General features: G+C 43.3%; 1 protein-coding gene across 2 annotated transcripts in view; it reads left to right on the top strand.

The window, feature by feature from the left end:
* Window positions 1-1,217: 1,217 nt before the first annotated feature.
* Window positions 1,218-20,074, top strand: part of GRIK2 (glutamate ionotropic receptor kainate type subunit 2) — a 439,138-nt gene continuing 420,281 nt past the window's right edge. For both annotated transcript variants that reach the window (XM_087774640.1, XM_087774639.1), the window contains exons 1-2: window positions 1,218-1,351; window positions 6,629-7,033. In XM_087774640.1, the coding sequence (XP_087630766.1) occupies window positions 6,919-7,033 (115 nt within the window). In that variant the 5' untranslated portion in view covers window positions 1,218-1,351; window positions 6,629-6,918. The remainder of the gene's footprint in view (window positions 1,352-6,628; window positions 7,034-20,074) is intronic.

The following is a 20,074-nucleotide window of genomic DNA, read 5'->3' as shown; positions in this document are numbered from 1 at the left end:
TCGAGCCCCCCCGCCTCCGATAGCCGGGGCTCCCTAGTTGATCGCTTGGGTAGATGAAGCGGGGCAACGCCTGAGCATCTTTTGTGGGGTGCGGGCAGCGCTTCCCTGCGGATCCGGGAACGGGAATTTGCCGTGAGGGAGAGGCGAGGGGACGGGGATTTTCCTGTCAAACTGCACAGCACGTCCGCCCGGAGATCAGAGCTCGGGAAGGCTGCGGGGTGGGGGGGAGGCGCAGGGGAAATCCTGCAGCGCTTCAAGGCATGTCCGAGCCGGGAAACAAAACCGGGAGAAGTGGAGAACAGGCAGAAGTGGCTCTGCGGGGGCGAGCGCGGCCGGGCGAGAAGGGAAAGCATTGGCAACCCCGCAAAGGGACACACACACGCACACACACACACACGCGCATTTCACACCCTGGCTCATTAGGGAGGCCTTGGCCCTATTATCAGAGCCCCCCCTCCCGCAGCGTTGCCGCTTATGAGCGAGTCGGGGGAGGAAGGGGACAGAAGCGACCGCGGCTCCCACAGGGTGCGCTCGCCCTCCTTGCTCGCCCTGGCACGACGTTTCTCGCCCCCCGGACCCCCTTCCAGCCTGGATGGGGTGGGGGAAAAGTGCTCGATCTCAGTCCCCGCTAGGCAAGGCAAGGAGCGGGGACAGGCGGGCTTCAACATGAGGAAGGACTCGAGAAGCAGCCGAAGGCACTCGCACTTTTTCTAGCACCCCCGCAGGCTGTGGTTTGGGCGCTCCGCTCAGCCCCGCACCGACGGGGCAAAACCGCGACGGCCAGTGATCGCTGAGCGCCGTTTTGCAGGCGGCAGGGTCCAACCCTCCACCCGCTCCGTGTTTACAAAACGGGCTCGGGGACCCCGGTTGGGAGCTCGGACTTTCAACGCCCTGAAAAGTCGCCTCCCGGCGAGCTCGGGCCCCTCGGGCGGCGGCGGGGGGAGGAAAGGCGGGAGCGCTTCTGCTTCGCCGGCCGCCCACGAAGCCCTGCGGCCGCCGGTGGTCGGCAGGGCGGGCGTGCAGCGGCGGGGGCGGTGGCGGCGCTCGGCGTTGCGGGGAGCCGGGAGCGGCGGCCGCGAAGGAAGCGGGTTTCTGCTCCTTTAAAGGGCGCTGTGCAGCGCTCTCGACGGGAGGCGGATCTCCCTCCTTCCTTCCCTCCCTCTCTCCCTCCCCCCCTCTTCCCTCCCTCCCTCCCTCCCTCCCTCGCTCGGCCGCCGCTTGCCGCCGCCGTCAGTGGTGCCCGGACGCCGGCTGCACCGCAGCCCGGGCAGTCCCCGGCGTCCTGCCACCGCCCTTCCTCCCCCCGCCTCCGCCTTCCTCTCCCTCCCCGCTTCCCCGCCCGCAGCTCAAGGTAGGAGGATGCCCCGGGGTCTCCGGCTGGCCGCCAGGGCCGGAGGGGTTGCATGCAAGTGAGGGGCTGCGGGGGGGCGGGGGAGGGTGCCGGCGGGGGATGCACCGTAGCCGCGTTGTGCCGAGAGCTGCGCACTGCGATGCCTCTTGGCCAGGTGTCACCGGGCAAAGGCCGGTGCTGAGCTGACAAACCCGGGCACTGCCGGGCTGACCGGCTCCTGCCGCCCAGGTCTGTCCCTCCTGTGGGGCGGGCAAACCTGTCGGCTTGCTCTTTTCCTCCCCCCGTTGCTCCGCACCGCCAGAGCCGCCGCTGTCCCCACGCTGGGGGCGGAGGGGTGGGAAGCGGGGGCGAGAGGCCAGGGCAGCGCAGCCCCCCGATGCCCCCCCGCCCGGAGCTGCCCCCCACAGCCGGAGCGCTGCCCCCGGGCCGGGCTCAGGGCGCAGAGCCGGCAGCCTTGAGGATGTGCCGCCCGCTCAGAAACCCAGTGAGAAATGGGTTCTAACTTCGCTAGAGTTGTGGGTGGACAACAGTCTCTAGTTCCGTGAGGTCTCCTTCTGCCCCTACCCGGCCCCCACGGTACGGCGCAGCCAGCTCTCCTTTCGGCTTCTCGGCAGTCCTGTCATTTAATTCTGAACAAATTCAGCATTCTTTGGAGAGCATCCATCGCTAACCCAGCCAGGGCGCTGACACTCTCTGTGTAAAGCAAGAGACATTCCTGCCTACGGAGTGGAGGCATGATTGCAGTGAGCCGTGTGCGCACTGGAAAGGAATGAATACAATATAATGAAAACCTCTCTTCACGTTTTCCTTAGAAACTTTTGGGGGAGTAGAGCACGGAAAACATTAAACATCCTCCTTCTCATCCCAAAGTCTTTCACAGCTTCCCCAACCCCAAAGCAAACTGAAGGAACGAAAGGCTGATCTGTAGATAATGTCATAAATGTTTGTTCTTGCTGCTTAAAACCTGCTAGGAAAGTGCATTGCCGTGATACCCAAAAGTGCCTGAACAAGTAAGTCTATTGAATACTCAGTTCGTTAATTAGAATGCACGTCTTTCCACTAGCTAAAAATTAATTACCATCTTAAAATGTCATTAATCATCGGCACAGAAGAAATTTGGTTGTAAATTTGGACTGAGCTAATAACAGACAGAGGAGAACCTATGGTTTTTATAGCTGGTGGGAGTGAAGTGCAAGTGGGCCGCAATGTGTTTTTAAATGATAATATCAACATTCATTTGAATACTTTGGCAAACGTTTAAAAAGGGAGGACCGTGTTACTGCTTTGTCAGCAAGGCTGCGATACTTGTTTCTAGAGATCTGGAGAGGCTGGTCAGGTGTTGTGGTAAGCTATGGCTCTCCTCACACCAGATTGCAACAGCAGGAGGACTGTGGTGGCATGTGAATCTGAAGCGTTTGCAAGGATTTGCCCAAAAATGTCCCACAAACAAAGCTTTGGGGACCATATGTCATACACATACTAAATTTATATCAATTGTTATTGGGAGAGGACAAAACAGTAGATTAAGTGATATAAAAATCTTATCATCAGTTCTTAGAGACTTAGCTATGACCTGAAAATGAAAGCCATTTCCTTCTTAAAGTAATATGGTAAAACTATACATCCCAGTAGGTGGCAGCTAGCTGGAACTGGGTTAACTTTTATTATGATAACAGCACACGAAAATACGATCTGAAGGAAAAAGCGTCTGATACAATAAGGTAATCAGAACCACATATCTCCCCTTTCCAAATGAAATATTATGTACATAAGATTGCCATTTATACTTGACACATACCTAAAGAATTTAGTAGGCTTTTATTACGCAGGAAAGATTTAAAGGCCTTAGATTGTCTATTCTTCTTTCCCCGCCTATAGCTGGAATTCTGTTTTTCATATCAGCTTCACTTGAACATTGTCATTATGTATTAAAGATGTGTTACTACCACGTCTACGATAGATGACCAAAATGTAAAACAAATCAAAACATATATCCAAGGAACTGTAGATTTCCCAGTTGCTGATCACTGAAGTGTGGAGGGCAGTTTCATAAAGACTTTAATCTGAAAAGAACTGTGTAACAGTGGTAACAAGCCCCCAAAACACAAGACCAGCTTCTCCAGTAGAACATTTTATTAGGGATTTTCAACCTTTGAACTATACGTCTTACAGGGAAGAAAATATGAAAGGTGTTAAGAATATTTACCTGCTTTCATATGGAAATCATTCTGGAGGGTGGATGAAAGTATCTTTTGTAAAGGTTACCCTTCCTTTTCCCTCCCTTCCCCGAAGAAGAAATGAAGCTAAAGTCTATTTAACAAAAAAGGAGTCTAGGGTGGTGAAGTGTGAGGCTTTAGTTAATTGTGTATTCTATAAGTGGTCTTCAGTCACCAAATATTTAGTGAGTTCTAAACATCTGATATCTTGCAAGATTTACTTTTTGATAAAGAGCTGATATTCTTGAGAAAATAATTCTGGGTTAACTACGATTTTCCTTCAAAGTGGGAGCTGGGGTTTGAAAGAAGGGGGGAGGGATGTTAATACAGAGCATTAGGCGATGTATGATAGCAGATAAGAAGGAGAGCGGTACTCCTTCTGAACCCATAAAATAGCTGGCCAGCTAACATAAGCGAGGGTGTAATATGTGCCTTTAAAGAAGCCGATAACAGATTTTAATTTCCTTTCCGTGCCGTGAAATGACCGGAGGGGAAAAGGAAGGCGTTTTGGCACCCGAAGCGCTTGGTCGCGTAGGCGCGGCGGCCGCGGCGGCCCGGGAGCGCTCTCCGTGGTGCTGAAGGAGCCGCGGCGCCCGCCGCGCCGGGCGCTGTCCGCGGTGCTGAGGACGCAGCCGGGCGGTGGCGGGATGTCAGCACGGGGGCAACGAAACTTGGCTCGGGTCTTCGGCATGCGAGCAGAGGCCGCGGTGTGGGCTGCTGAATGTTTAACAGTCAAAGGAATTAATCACAAGTTGGTTTATGGTTCCATTTATAAACACCTCGGTGAGTTAGGAGCTCTGTTGGGCTTAGATTACAGGTAGCTGTATTTTTTTTTTCCAAGACACCTTAGAAAATCAGACTGATAACAGGAGTCACTTTGCCCAAAGTTTATGTCTTGTCTACTGTGCTAAAGCTGACCACGGATATTATATTTTTAAAACTGCTTATCAATATTAAAGTAAATAAAAAAAAAATCCGTTTAGACAGGAAGTTACATCTGAACATTCAGAAATTAAAAAGTATCTAAAGATGCTTAATGTCATTTATTTCAGCAACACCAGGGGAAAGAGGAGGGAGGCAAAGAACGTTCACAGTATTCACGTGGGTCGCTTTTATTTCTCCTTGGACTAAGATAAAATATGAACGAGTAGAAGAGAATAAGCGAAACAGAAAGTACAAGAGAGTATCTCTCTGCATTTTTACTGGGGGATATTCTAAGTGTGAACTGAAGGAGTCGCTAGATATCCTTGGTTTTAACACTAGGTGTTCTTTTTAAAGTGCTCCAATAGTCAAATCGTCTGATTGAATTCCCTGCTAGACTGCAGAACTAGCCATTCATGATACTTATTTTTGACACTGCAGTTATGCCTCCATCTTAAAGAAAAAAAAATCAATGATGTTTAATAATCGCCTCGCAGAATGCACATTTCTTTCCACCAGCGTTTTATAGTGTTTTAAGTAAATGCATGCAGAGGAAATCAGTAAGCCATAATGATAGAAAGTTACTGTGAATTGCTAACACTCTTAGGGATACAGAGCACCAACATTACAGGTTATAATTTAAATGCTGCTGTTACTTATATACATCTCTACAATGCACAGATGTTTTTTAAGAATTAACTGTAACTCACCTCTGCCATGCTCTACTTCTGATAGATTCCACAGTGTTCTCATTAGCTTGGCATCATTGGTATTTATTTCTGTAAAGTCACGTTTATTCTGTGTTCATCTGTGTGTATCTGTGGGGGAAGTCTCTCAGTGATATTTTCTTTAGTAATAAAAGGCAGGGAGAGAGATAAAGGAGACAAAAGATGTCTGTAGGCAGAATGTAGAATAAAATGAATTCATTTTCCTGGTGGGGAATCTAGGAATTATCTTTTAATATTTGTAATAATGCTTAAGTAGGTTCAGCAAAAGCTTCACTTAGATTGCAAAGTCTGACAGTCCTGGTTCAATGTATTGTAATGGATAAAGGCACACAACTAATTGTCTTTCTAAGGAAAATCTGAAGTAGTCCACAGAATGAGTTTCTCTTCTTTGAAACACCTGGCCAAAAGACAAAAGCCTGGCGCTGCATCTGAAGATACAGACTGAGTATCCCATTATCAAACTGGGAAGTGCTGTTGTTCTCACTGAGGACTGCAAAATGACAAACTACTTAGATCTCTCAGTACAGGGAGGAACAGCAATATTTCCATAACACTAGAGTGAAAGGAAAGCAGAGCGCAAAATAAGAGAGTGGCAGAATAAAGTGGAAAACAAAAACTAGTAAATCCCCAAGTTACTTTCTTCTAAGCAACACTGCGATTTCAAACAAGTTGAGCGAAACAGGTCTGTGCGTTCAACAAGGCTGTTCTAGCGCTGCCGGTTCCTGTTTACCTTGCAAAAGCAGGCTGGTGCTCCGTGATCGCTGGGTCCGGAGCAAGTTCCTAAGGACAGGCAGTATACAAGCCATCGCATTTACCCTGTTTCATGCATTAACGTGAGTAACAGTTAGTGAATGCAAATATCACGGTCTTTTTTTTTTTTTTTTTTTTTTTAAGCTTAAACGTTACTCTGATAACATGTATGACTTTATTGTCAGCCTTCTCTTTCACAACTCTAAAGCTAAGTGATTTCGACCCAGGCAGTCAGCTATTAAAATGCATGAATTGATTTTTACACAGCTGTTTCCCTTCTCCTCTATAGCTCCCTCCCCCCTGCTACAGACCCTTACAGCTATTGTTCAGAACAACCGAAATACTAATAACAATTAGAAGCATATAAATAAAACCGAGCTGTTTTTTCCCCTCCGACAACGCTAGGCGATCAGATCGGTTGCATAATAGAAATTGGGAAGGTTGCCTGGCAGGCAGCCTTAAGAAGAGAAGAGCTATCTCAATTTCTCTCACTTAATCTTGGCTTCGCGTCAGAAGCTGTGCAGCAGTGCAGTAGAATGGGAGCACGGCAAAAGCTTCGCCAGTAAAACGGCTGGTGCTCAGTGACTCTCGCTATGTGGCGATACCTCAGCGATTTCTCGAGCTGGATTACCTATTGATTTTCCTCCTTTCTTGCCTCCCAGGTTTACTCGGCTGGACATTGTGTGTGTTTGGATTTCTCAAGGATTCTCCCCCGACTAACATGGATGTCCCACCATTCCTTGCAGTTGAAGGTTGCTTCTTGGCGCAGTGAATGAAGAACATGCAGGGATTGCTAATGGGTTTGGGAAGCGTAGACTCTCTCCTCTCTCTGTGACCATGCCGTGATCGTGTCTGAGGGCCATCAGTTTACGTATCCTCATTCTCACCCTACCGGGAAACCTGACGGCTTAGAAGGGGGAAGTAAGGCAGCGCGTGTGTGCATAGAAACATCATGAAGATTATTTCCCCTCTTCTAACTAATCCAGTCTTCAGATGCACCATTAGACTCCTTCTTTGCTTACTGTGGATTGGATATTCTCAAGGAACCACACATGTATTAAGATTTGGTAAGATTTCCCGACACTTTTTTCATTGTGCATTTAAGCCTGAATGCGATATGCGTAGGATTGACTCAGAAGGGGGTGCTGAGGGGGAGCTGGGACGTGCTACCGGAGTCAGGCACCGAAGTCCCTCTTTATTTTGCATCCAGAGGGTTGAATTGCTGTGTGTTTTTTCTGTCGCTGCAGCTCATTGTAGCCGTAGTAACGGCACGATGATGATGATAATTATAATAACAATAGAGAGAAAAATGACTGGCAAATGCGTTTGCCTAAGGCTCTGCGCAGCTTTCGTGGCTTCCTCGTAATGTACCTTTTTTGTTTCCATAGTAGTGGAAAGCATGGCTAATACGGTGCTTGATCAGTTAAAAATCTGCCAACTAGTTGTTAAGTTTCGGCTGCCCGTCTCTGCTCCACCCGAGCCGGTCCCGTGTGGGCGCGACGCTGTAGTTTGAGACCTTTGGGCTGACTTCCCTTGAAGCCTAGTCGCTTGTCACTTCAGTGGCGTTTAGGGTTAGAGAAGAGCTGATTTATGTCTTGAGCGGTGGTCGTGAAAGAGCCTTTGCGATACGTTTCAAAAACGCTTTTCTATGCGAGGAAAGTTGTATGAGTTGCCCCCCGCCAAAAAAAAAAAAAAAAAAAAAAGAAAAGAGAGAAAAGTCATAGATCAGAATGAAATTTCAGGGAGAGTAGAGCGGTTTTACAGTTTAAAGACTGTCCCAGCTGGACCATGAAACTAACCTTAGCAGCTCTGCCTGTGTATGCGCGCGTGTGTACGTGTGTATAAGCAAGCAAGCAAGGGAGACATTTCAGCCGCTGCATCCCCTATAGAAGTTTCGCAGTAAGAGAGGGCAGGACGGAGACGAAAGTTAACCGCAGGTCCGAGGGGGGCTGAGCGGCCCGGGGAGGTCCTCCGGGGCCAGCCACGGCGGGAGCCCCGCGCCCTCCTGGCCGCCCGGCCATCGAAGGCAGAGCGCGATACCCCGCGGGCGAGGAGCCGCGGCGGGGTGCGGCGGAGGGGGCAGGCCGAAAGTTGCTTCCCCAGACAAGCGGCATCCTCTGTGCCTACCGACAGCACCGCTGGAGGGAGGGAGCGCGGATCTCCCGCATTCGCCCTGGCCGCGATAAGCTGTAGCAGCCGCTACATCCATTTCTGTGGGGCACTGACAGCTCTTGTCTTCGCCTGGGAGTAGTGCCTTGGTTTGTATCTAATTTTGTTTAAATTCCCCCCTACAGACACTTTTATGTGGAGGGGAAGGTGGGTAATGATTAAAAAGTCACCAGGCTGTTACTGATCTCGTGTGCTGAATTCCTAGTAGTACTTATTTTCTGCTTCCATCTGGTCTAAAGGTGGTGCTTAAGGCACGTTGCTCTTAGCAACCGTCTTCAGGAATGCTTGTTTCTTTGGACATGGCTAAACGGGTCCGTACATCATTGCGGGGTTTATTTTGCATTCAGTCTGATCCATACTCATTGCCGTGAAATTAGTGCTACAGTGCCTGTAACCTGGCACTGTCCGGCTGTCTGTCCTTCCACGAACCGGGATTCATAACCGGTGCCGAGGGTCGGTCTCTAGGAGTCTGAATTACTTTCAAGGGTGGCTATGTAAACAAACATCTTTCCAACCACACCATTAGCAAGAGGTGTGCTTTCCTCCTTTAGATTAGATTCTCTCTGAATCGTTAGTCCAGTGTACCTGTAGAGACAGCCCTGGAGAGCAGCGTTTTGATAATGATTAGAATAATAAATAATCCGGACACTGAAGGGTGGTGCAGCGGGACTCTGGCTCCCGGTGACATGGTCGCGCATGCATGGATTTTCCTAGGCTACCTTCCCTTCCCAACTGCCTCCTGGTCCCACGGTCGGTTAACGGCTCGTGCTCACTCCATTGTTTGTAGAAGCAAAGTATGAGTCCGCTTCTGAACTACGGCATGTTTTTTCTTGTCTTTCTAAAGAATTGTCGCCAACCCATCTCTGAGCCTTAGAAGTAGGTAGGGAGCGGCTGGTTGGTTTATTTTAGTATGGAAAATGTTAGACGTAAGAAAGAGCGAGGAAGACTTTTGCCCTGCTCAGCCGGGCCTGTTGCACGTCTCTGTTTTAAGGAGTCTGGATTTAGCCTAGTCCAGGTGTGGAGTGACTCTGTCTCTGACAGCGAGAGAACTCCCGCTCCTTCCCCAGAGGCTGACATCTCTGCCTCTGTGTGGGGCTTGGTGGGGAGGAGGGAAGGGGCAGGGAGTGAGCGGTGGAAAAGCTTTGCTTATTTCTGAGAGGGGAATTCCCCGCCGCCCCCTCCGGTTTCCTATGCTGTCTGTCCCTTCGGGATGTCCTTGCGACCAGAAGGACGGGATGCGGTGCCTTCCCGTGGAGTCCTTCCCGAGGAGAAGCGAGAGCTGAGGAGATTCCCTCCAGAAGGCAGCCTGCCAGCCCCCGCTCTTCTTCCTCAGCCAGCAGCGCTATGGCAACAGGGGAGAGCTTGAAGCCTGCCAGAGCTCCAGCCCCCTCATTCCTCCTGTGCAAATTAACCACCATGGATTCGCATTGTCCTTCCCACGGCTTCTCTCATTGTTGGGACTAGCCAGCATGTCCTTTCTCTCTCTCTTTCTCGCTCTTATGCTACCTTTTAGCAATCACACGGGGAAGTCGAGCCGCCTGGCTTATCTGTCAGATGCGGGGAGGGTATTTTTGCTTGCGCCTTATGGAGCAAACACGGGGAGAGGCTGGTGCGATGGCGTAATTCCCTCCCCAGAGGCGCTCACTCAGGCATCTGCACGCCCGCCTGCTGCTGCTGGAGTAGGGCAACGTGGTATTTGGGCATCACACCAGGCGCCCTTTCTAAATGACACCTTGCCCCCCATTAAGGGGCATGCGGCCAAGCTCCTTCCCTTGACTTTTCTGAATAGCTTCCCATAAGCAAGCCCAGGGAACGCCGAGGGTGAGGCTTGTGCCCACGGTACTCGAAGGTTTCAAACGGGAACAGTCCTAAACCCTTGCTGCGGAAAAAAGGGCAGGTCCCAGCTTGACGACGGAGAAAAGCAGCAGCCTAGTATTTGTCTCTCCGCTGCGCTAAGTGTGATCGAAACCTTTTCCTTATCACTTGGCACCGTACAAAAGCCAAAACACGTGGCCGCCGCCAGATCCGTTCCGTTATCGGGGATCACGTTTCCTAGCTTCCCGATTCACTGCTCCTGTGTAAGAGCAGATCCAGAGCAGCGGCTCCCCAGAAGCCAGGTAGCTCGGCAGATCAGATCCGATCCGATCCTATCCGATCCGATCCGATCCGATCCGATCCAGCCCAGCCCAGCCCCCGACGGCTGGGCGCGGCAAGCGGCCAGGGTCCAGCCTCAGCCTCCGCCCCACCACCTTTTTGTAGGCCCCCTCGCTTCTGCCTTTACCTCCCTCGGGATTTCCCAGCACTTTGCCCTGTAAGGCTGAATCAATAAGCCATCAAGAGCTGTTAATCATCAGTAGCTGCTCACCTGTGTTTCTAGAAACCCGCCCCTTCTCCTTGCCCAAAGCAGTAAGAGCCCGGGCTATTTAAAACCCCTCTTTCCTTACCTATTCTTACACGGGGCATGAATGTCAGTTCTTTGAAATCTGGAGCACTCTAAAATACCCTCCCTTATTTAAATTGCCCCTTTCGGGCATTGTCTCTGCTGCCGTGAGTAATTTGTCTTCCCACAGCAAAGGTGTGAAGAGAGACCAGAGACTGGAAGGTGAAAGCAGTTTGGTCGTTGCGTTTTCTTATTCTCTCAGGTAACTCATTATTCGTGAAAGTGTGGTGAAAGACTAAAGACCTCCACCGCAGGGGGCCCACTGGCCTGATAAGTGTTTCCCACTTTGTGAGAAGTTTTGTTTTCTCTAGCACATTCAAAAGGAAGGGTAAAGAAATGTAGAGGGCCGTGTCTGTAGTCTCAACTTTTTGTTGCTTTGGAGTTGCCTGACTTCAAGCAGATGGGAAGGGAGCTGAGTGTTGTGGGTTACAATGAACATTAAGGGCAGGGCGGGGTCTTCTTCCAGGTTAAAAGCAAAAGAAAGCCAAGAGAGAGATGGGAGCGCTTTTCAAAGAACGAAGGGAGAGTTTTGAACTCTTACCAGAAACATCTCCTACTACTGACTTATTTTTTTTTTCCTACAAGAGCACACACCACGCTTTTACAAAGCTAGCACTTTCCTGGTGCCCTCCAAATAATAATAATAACAATAACTACAAAACAAAGCTGTATATGATCATGTAATCTTTGGGGCTGAAGAAAAAAAAACAACTTTTCTCGACCCCATTGTGGGAACCCGGAGAGGGGAATTACTGTACACTGAAGACTTCCTCTGTGAAGATTTAGCACGGGTTTCATCTGACGTGCTTCTTAGCTGAACTCCTTTGGCTCAAACAGATTGAGTTTGTCTCCATATAACTGTTTTTATGAGATGGAGTGTGGCAAAACCATAGAAGAGGCCAGCTCATTGCGTCCACTGCTTGTGCAGTTGCCAGAGAGTGTTGAACCACAAGTTTCTGGGTTTCGGGTTTCAGTTGACCATTTTAACATAGTAGCATATAAAACCAGTGAAGTCATGGAACAGCAGTGAGAGCTAGCTCTGTGCAAAAGGGTATGAGACAAGAGTTCAAGTGAAAAGTACCTGCTGGGTAATCATGTAGAGTTTTTTCCTAGACTGGACCTGCATTAGCTCTCCTGAACGTGAGCTTTCTTTCCTTTGGATTTTGCACTGACACCCTTTTAGTGGAAGGAGGTAACCTTTCTGTCTGTATTTAAGAGAGAAATGAGAAAATGTACGTATCCCCGTTTTAGTGGGGAAGGCAGCCTGCCTTCAGATCAAGAGTGCGATGAAAACCTGCAAAATAAACACTTGTTGTGGGAGCCCTCAGAGGTCCGTGGCTTGGTAATTCCAGTATTTAGAGCCCATGAAAATTTTACTGCCAAGGACAAGAAGCTTTCAATATGTGTTAACATCCTCCCGGAGAAGAGTTCAAAATCAGTCTTATAAACAACAACAGAAATCTTTGATAGAAGAGTAAGGTTAAGAGCCTCGGGAAGGCAGCAAGGAGGTGAGAAGCATTGTTATTGACTGGTCTAGATTAAACAGCACAGAGGAAGATTTCAATTTGATAACGTCACAGCCCTTCCTGTTTTTCTTTGCTGCTTCTGCTGACAATTTTGTAAGGTAATTAAATTGGCTGATTGAAGTCACAGTGGTCATGGGGCGATAAAGACCATTTGGATTTAATGGAATTTAGAAACAACGGTGTGCTGCACACAACTCTTACAGAACGAGAATTTTAATGACTCATTCAGGGTGCTAACTACATAGAACGTCCTGGACGAGTTTAATTGAAAGGGCAAAGCAGATTAGCTGTATACAGTCTTTATTGCACTAGATAGGGGAATTAGAATTATCCTTTTAAAAGACTCATTATTGCATTATCAAGATTTAATGTAGGTTAAGAAAGCTTTCATCCGTGTGGGCTTTCTGGAATATCCCCAGATCCTTTCACCGTGTTTGGAACACCAACAGCCTTGTAAAAGGATTTTCACACAATTGTCCGATAGATTGGATGCTGAGAAGTATAATTCGCTTCTTACTGACTGGTACTTGTCTTTTGAAGTGATGCAAAGTTCAAGTAATACCTCCCATTTAAATGTGGTTGCTGAATGAAATGGTTTCTGTCACCGGAGATAAGAAACCAGAGAAAAAGAGATTTTTCTAAATTCAAATATTAGAGATTTTTTTTTTTATTTTATACAAGAGAAAATCCTCTCGATTTAGAAAAAAATAACCCAAATCTTTTGTAGTCATTGCAAATAATAGCAGGTCCTTGCCCCCTAATTAATATATTTACCTTGTCTGTTTCTGAGTTTTAATCTTCACCCTCTTTAATCTCTTCCAGAGGAACAATTACTAGAAGTTCTGTCGATAATGCAAAAGAGAAACTAGAAGGTGCCTTATTTCCATACTCCTCAATCTGCAAGGCAAATTAAACCTTCCCGAATAAGCTTTTTATAATGTTACATTGTAATGTATGTTGGAAGATTAGATTAAACAATATGATAACATAATGTCATTATGCTGTCATATCGGAATTGGAATATGGAGAATCAAAGACCACTACCATATTAACACTTATAATTTTGTGCTCCCCTCCCCCCGAGTCTTTTGGCTTCTTTATTGTACAGTAATAATAGTCTTAGGTTTATATAGTGCCTTCAATTTAAACAGCCAAAGCTTTCAGTAATGCAAAGAGTACAGAACAAACATGTAATGATCATTATTCCAATTACTGGAGCTCAGCCAGCTTTGGATAAACTAGATGGTATTGTAATACTATGTAAAACAGTAAATAGAAGTTCCAAAAATGTATTCTTAGTTTCATTAAAAGGTAATTCTTAATGAACTGAAACCACAAAGCTTTTTTCTCTTTGGGTGAAAATTAGAAGTGACCCATGGGTGTGGTGCTCAAGACTGTTTTATGTTTCCTGCAAAGATACACTTGGCTCAAAATTTGCAAATGATTTGGATCAGCCTGGATTCAGATTTCCTTGAACATTACTCTGGTGTAGTCTTTCCAAAATGCTATTGAAGTAGAGTAAATCATCCAGGAATGTGTTCGGTAGCTTTGTTTGATGTATCTTTCAAATGAAATACACATTCTTAGAATATATATTTTTAAAGTGTTTCTGTTTCTAGGTGTTTCTGCCTGGGGCATCTAAAAACAGGTTCTTTGCTAGTATTGTGACTGGTGTCTACAGTAGGGATAGTTTAAAGCACAGCTACACTGTAGTCCTTAGATAACAATGTTTTGTTATTGACACATCAGAAGGTTAATTCATTTATGGCTCTTACAGAATTTCATCTTTATATTTGGCGAAATACATTCATTCGCATTAGCCGAACATCTATTTCATTTTATTTGTATTTCCACTCTCAAACTCCTTAAAACCTAATTTTTTCAATAAAATGGTTATCTCGATCTATGTTGAAAATGTCTGTCAATATTTCAGCACAAAAAAAAAAAACCAACCCCTGATTGTTAGAGTCACTAATTATTGTATTAGACTCAGTAACACTCTGACAGAAGAAGAGTCCAGGGAGAGCTTGCTTACTATGATGTCATGAACTGTTGTTCAGGAGACTTGATGAGTTTTTTAATTCAATGTATGATGGCTTTTTTCTCTTCTTTTCTTCTATTTTAATATTTGACTGGGTGTCTCTGATGTTTCCTAATTATATAAACACTCTATCTGATTTCAATATGTGTAGCTAAATCTTAAAGTACTAAATGATTTGTGCTGTATTTTTATGGATGAATGGAAAAAGTAATGTTGTTTTATGGGTGGGCAAAATAATTTTGAAAGAACAATGCTTTTTTTTTTTTTAACTTTTGCACCTTTAATCATTGGATCCCTTCCCTCACTTCCTCTTTTTCCTTACAGTTTTTTAATAGTTGAAATGGAAAATGATTACTTACCTATCCAAAAGAAGAATGTATGTTTCAATGTTATTTTTCTGGTCCTTTTTGGAAAGTCTTTGCTTTTCTAACTTTCTGGGAACTGCATGAAAAATTAAAAAATCTGGAAGGCCTCATCTCTGTCTAAAAACTAAACTTCTAGTCCAAGCCAAGTCAGGCCTCCTCTGCAATATTTACAGGCTGAAGGAAGCAGAAGGATTAGACAAGGTTGGTTTAGACTGGATAACTCTTACATGGCGAAAGTTAGGTTAGATGAACCGTGCCTTGGATGGTATAAGCAATATGGAGGAAGTGAAAGTGGATTGAGTAGGGATTTTTTTTCTCTCCAGGTTTTGAGTTTTATTACCACGTACTGAACTCAAATTCTCTAGTAGGAATTTAAAAAGGAAAGATAAATGCTAATGGCCCAACAGCTTCTTCCTGATATTAAAATACAAAAAATGCTGAAACAGAAACTGTTCATTCATTCTTCTAAAAACTCACCAGCAAATGAGTGGTGCTGGTTTTCACAATAGGTAATCATAATCAGTCCTGTAAATAAAGACTTGTTTCTGGACATATGTATTTAACTGAATACTTACTCTACAGATGTTTATTGAGTAAAGTTTGTCAAGCTTGCTTCAAAAGATGCAGAACTGCTTCAGCTTTGCCATCTTCACATTTAGCTCTTTCTCTATCTCCAGTAAAATATTTGAAATTAAGTGTCACATTTCTCTGAATATAAAAATAGCTATTGCTTTAAAGTGTTTTTGTCATAAGGTAACTGACACTGAATTTAAAACACTTTTAATAAAATGCTCATTCAGGTGCACATAAACACTTAGGAGGTGATAATCTGGGTAAATTTATGAAGGATTATTTTATAATTGAACTTGCCATCCATTTGGGTTTTTGTTCTCCAGGAGCTAAATATATACCAGCTATTTCAATCAGCTCAGGAGCTAAACATGTATCAGCTGTATCAATTAGCTCATATTTATGCTGTTATTTAGAAGTTATACAATTAGGATATGACTTACTGAACAGTCCATAATAAAAATAATTACACTAGCAAACATGAAACTTTTACAAGAAAATCTGAGTCTCATAGCTCACCATGGTTAAATTTATGACTTTCACCTTTTTTGTTGTTTTGTTTTTAACATGTAAGAAAGTAATTAAAGTCCTGTCTCAACAGCTAAGGAGACTAGCTAAGGATCTCATTCCAGAATCTTTTTTTCCTTGAATTTTTTTCCAATTATCTTTTAAAATTGCACTACACTTTTTTACACTTAAATTTGTCATTTACTTATTGTTATTAACAATATTTAGCAATCAAACAAATTGGACATGATAGAGAATAATTTCAAGTAATGTTTTTTTTAAATGGAAAGGGTATACCCACTGAAGTCCAGTAGCAGCAATACAACTTGTTTCACTGATGAAACACTGCAACACAATCAGAAATGTTGTGCTGTGTAGATGTATATGTGAATAACAAAAAAGAACATGAAGATTACATATTCTGTAAGAGAAAAGTATTTTCTAAAGCAATAACTGATTGTTATTCAGCAACATTTATCCTACAGGGCAGGAAATCTTTAAAAGAAATTCCATGTTACTTATTCATTAAGGAATTAGGTAAAAAGGTCCATTAGGGAAATTAAAATCATTCAGAGTATTCTAAATCAAGGGAATTAATTTGCTTTTAAAATGCTGCATTATAGTAATATTTGGGTTTATATTTGTTAACTGAAACACTTATGTTCAGCTTGCTATACACATTTCAATAACTGAAAGTTGTTCATAAAATTAATATAGAACCTTTAAGAAATTATCAGCATGCATTCAAGTATTATATTAATTCATTATTCTTGCTTCATATTGTACCACCTAACAAGGATGAATATCAGGACTCAACCTTAGGGAATCTAATTTGTAACATTATTGCTTATCTGATTTTTACTGTTCGACAATGTCTACAGTTTTCATGACTTACTACACTTACAAAAATTCCTGTACTCATATGGATATTTTTTTCATTCAAATTGAAAGAGAACCCTAAACCAGCTACCTTTTCCAGTTAATAATTATTAATTTAAAAATATTTATATGTTCTTGCTTAGAAAAATCTAGTCTTTCTGGTGTTATATGGCACCCATATATGCTTCTTTCTAGTCCACATAACAATGAGCTTTTGATATTTCACTCCCTGAATCTGGTATTTGAAGAGATTACTGTGCAAAATGGAAACATAAGGCCAGTGACTGGTCATAGCTAATTTCATAGCAAATGTGGAATTCTTCCTTTTAAAAGAAGATACCTTAAGTACTGAGGGAGTGTGTCTTGCTGATTTGTAAGAACCATACTTTTGAGTCAGTTCATTTTCAGAGCAGTGTGGTTTTTGGTTAACAGTTTTTTGGTTATTGCCTTCATACCTTGAGATGCTGGTCTATTTTAGACACTGAACTACTTAGACATGCCCCTAGATATCCCTGACTACATTAATCTCTTCATTTTTTTGAAAAAAATTGATAGGCCGTGTGGAGGTGGTTTGAGAATAATAATAATAATGAAGGTGTATTAAAGGCCATCAGTGATCAGCAAACAACACAGAAAGGAATTGAGAGGGGTTAATGAAAAAAAAAAAGCACTGTTACCTACAAAGGCCATATACAACTGTACAAATAGTAAGAGATTTGTTTCTGTTCAGTCAAAACCAAACATAAAGATGGCACTTGGCAAAACGATCCAATAATACTAAAAATGAAGTATAGCTTTGTTTTTGTAAGCTAAGAATTTGCTCAGTTAAATCCCTTTGCTTTTTATTTGATATTGAGTATAATGTTTACATAAAGGACAGAAACGTAGTTAAATAATCTATTTATGCCCAGATTTGATCTTTTCTTAGCCTTGGAGGAGACATACACAGGGTCAGCTCAGGGGAAGTGGTAAGCACTGTATGTATGTATGCCTCATCTGTAAGCAGCTGAGGGAAGAAAATGGATATTTGTGAAAGATACATGTGACTTCCTTTCAGTACTGCTATATATATTTGTTTGGATGTCCTTGAGAAGGAAACATTATAAAATATGACCGTTATTAAGGCTTATCTCTTCAGATCTCGGCAGACTCTATCATTCACGACATTCAATATGCCTGCAGAAACTTACTGCATGACTGTGATATGGCTAAGAAAAATGTGTCCATAAATGCATTACATTAGATTTCCTAATGTCTTTTCAAACCTACCTAAACAATGAAAAATCACATTTAAAGATCAAATCAACATTAGCTAGTCACAACATCTTCAGTGTTACCCATTTGTGACCTTTTGTGTTTAGACATTGGAGATTTCAAATTTAGCTATGCATTTGTATCATTCTGTGATCATTAACATTCATTAAACATTGCATTTGTTGGAACTTAAGGTAAGACTATACCATATTCTCATATAAACAGTGTGGGTTGCTTTTCAGAGCATTTTCCACTCTTCATTCATGGGAAGATGCTTGAGTTGGATAAAAATGTTGTGTCTAACTGTCTTATGGGCACAGGAGCTCTGTTCACATTGATTTCCTTTACTCTCCTGTCTTCTAGTTTGTAAGAAAGTTGCAATACATGTTTTTTGGAAGCCTTTTTTTCCCCTGTTACCACAGACCATTCCAAAAAGTCCTTTCTACTTTGGGGTTGCACTATTTACTGGTTTCTTATTCACCAGAACACATCTGATCGTTATAAGGACAGAAAATTAAAAGCTCTTTGTCTACTCCACTCTGGTTATATACTTACAAAAGTAATCAGCAATATTTTTATTAATCCATATTAACAACAGATTATTGGTCTTTTGATGATAAATCCCTTTATTACTTATCTTATTTTTTTGGCAGCCATTTGAGCATACATTTTCCTGCGGTGGTGGCCCAAATAAAAAAAAAAAGTGGGAGTATGTCTCCTTTGATGGAGTTGTCTTTAACATAAACTAGGAGAATTGCCTGAGGGTACATCAGGGGTCTTTGATGGAAGGACTTATAAGGACTATCCATCTGCTTCCTGACAAGTAGTGTGAGCATGGGATAGGAAAGAGCTGTGAAGGTGGCAGAATCTGTTCTCACATGGTGTGATCTTCATGAATATTTTCAAAATGGTCGTGAAAACAAAAAAAATTCAAGAAAGAAGCTATGAAATTCAGCAAAAAACTACACAAAGTCAAGCATATTTGTGAAGGAAAAAAAAAAGATAATTGCTCTCCTAAGAAAGAAAAACTAAATTCTGTGAATGAAGCTATGGATATATAAGTGTTCTTATGCATTCAACACCCGCCCCCCCCCCCCCCCCTCCCCTAACTGCTAAGAATGTGGAAATGGTACTTGTTAACACATCAACTCAGTTTGCCATGGAGCAATATTCTTAGTGTAAGGGAAATCTTCATTTAGAGAGTGGATCTGCCTCTGTGTGAGACACATAGCAACTTACTTTTGCTACTGTTTCAAGACGAGGTAATTATGCCAATATTATGGGGTGCCACTAGCAGTACAGTAAATCAGTAGATCATATTAAAGTTCATATTAAAGTTGATTTCTGCTACAGTTTAATTTCTTCTTGGCTGGGTAGCCTAAAACTACAGCACTGCAACAAACTTTTAGGGAGATTTTCTGGGCCTCCATTGTAAGGAACCATGGTATGCTGACGATGAGGGTACAGGTCTTTGCTGAGCAATTAGGGGAGCTCCTGAGGAGACAGAAGAATCTTCGTTACTTCCATATCTGATTAGGCACAATTTCCACAAAAGTTAACCCACATGGATAACTTCACAAATATGGTTAACAGGTGGAAAACCAGAAGGGATTTTACTTCCATGAATTGTCCTGTTGAACCACAATTTTTAAAAACAAGAAGCTGGAGGAAGTGACTAAATATTAGTTTATGTTTTAGAGTTCATTTAGCTCTGAAGCTGAAGTAATCCATGGAAACTCATTTTGTCTACTTTGATAGAAAATAAAACCACTGAAAACCAGAAAATATTGGCTTTGGCATCATCCTAAAGATAGTTGAGCTGTTATTGCTAAGCAAATTGAGAGGAAAAATGGAAGGGGCTAGCCTAGGTGTTAATGAAATATTTTGCAGTTGGTGAAGATTATTGTGCTGTTATACAAAATTATTTTCTACCAGAGCTGGCAAGGGACATAAGTATACTGAGATTTTCAGATGCCTTATGAGTTCTGAAATGCCCTTTCCTAAGTACAATATTTTATATTTGCAGTGATAGTGAGCTGGAAGTGCGGAGGATTACAGTGCTTTTTTGCTTTTAAAAATGTCTTTAGCTCATGTTTTATAAAGACTTCTTTTAATTAAATTTTTTGTATTCTTTGGAAATTAGTTGCCTTTCAACAACCAGATTTTTAAGAAACTCATTTAGGTTGATTTACATCACAGGCAAGAGTTTTTGAACACAAAGGTTAGTTCACAACTAGGACTAATATTTAAACTACTTCTATAAAAAGTGCTAGCCTTTGTTTTTAATAGCATTATCTTGCTTGCAGTATATATATATATTTAAAATAATATTTCTTTTAGTAGCAATATTTTACATT

This window comes from Nipponia nippon, unplaced genomic scaffold, assembly GCF_047370975.1.
Source record: "Nipponia nippon isolate SJK-2023a ecotype South Korea unplaced genomic scaffold, ASM4737097v1 scaffold_4, whole genome shotgun sequence".
Taxonomy (NCBI): domain Eukaryota; kingdom Metazoa; phylum Chordata; class Aves; order Pelecaniformes; family Threskiornithidae; genus Nipponia; species Nipponia nippon.
Note: the sequence above shows the minus strand (reverse complement) of the source record. Positions and strands in the feature narration are given on the sequence as shown.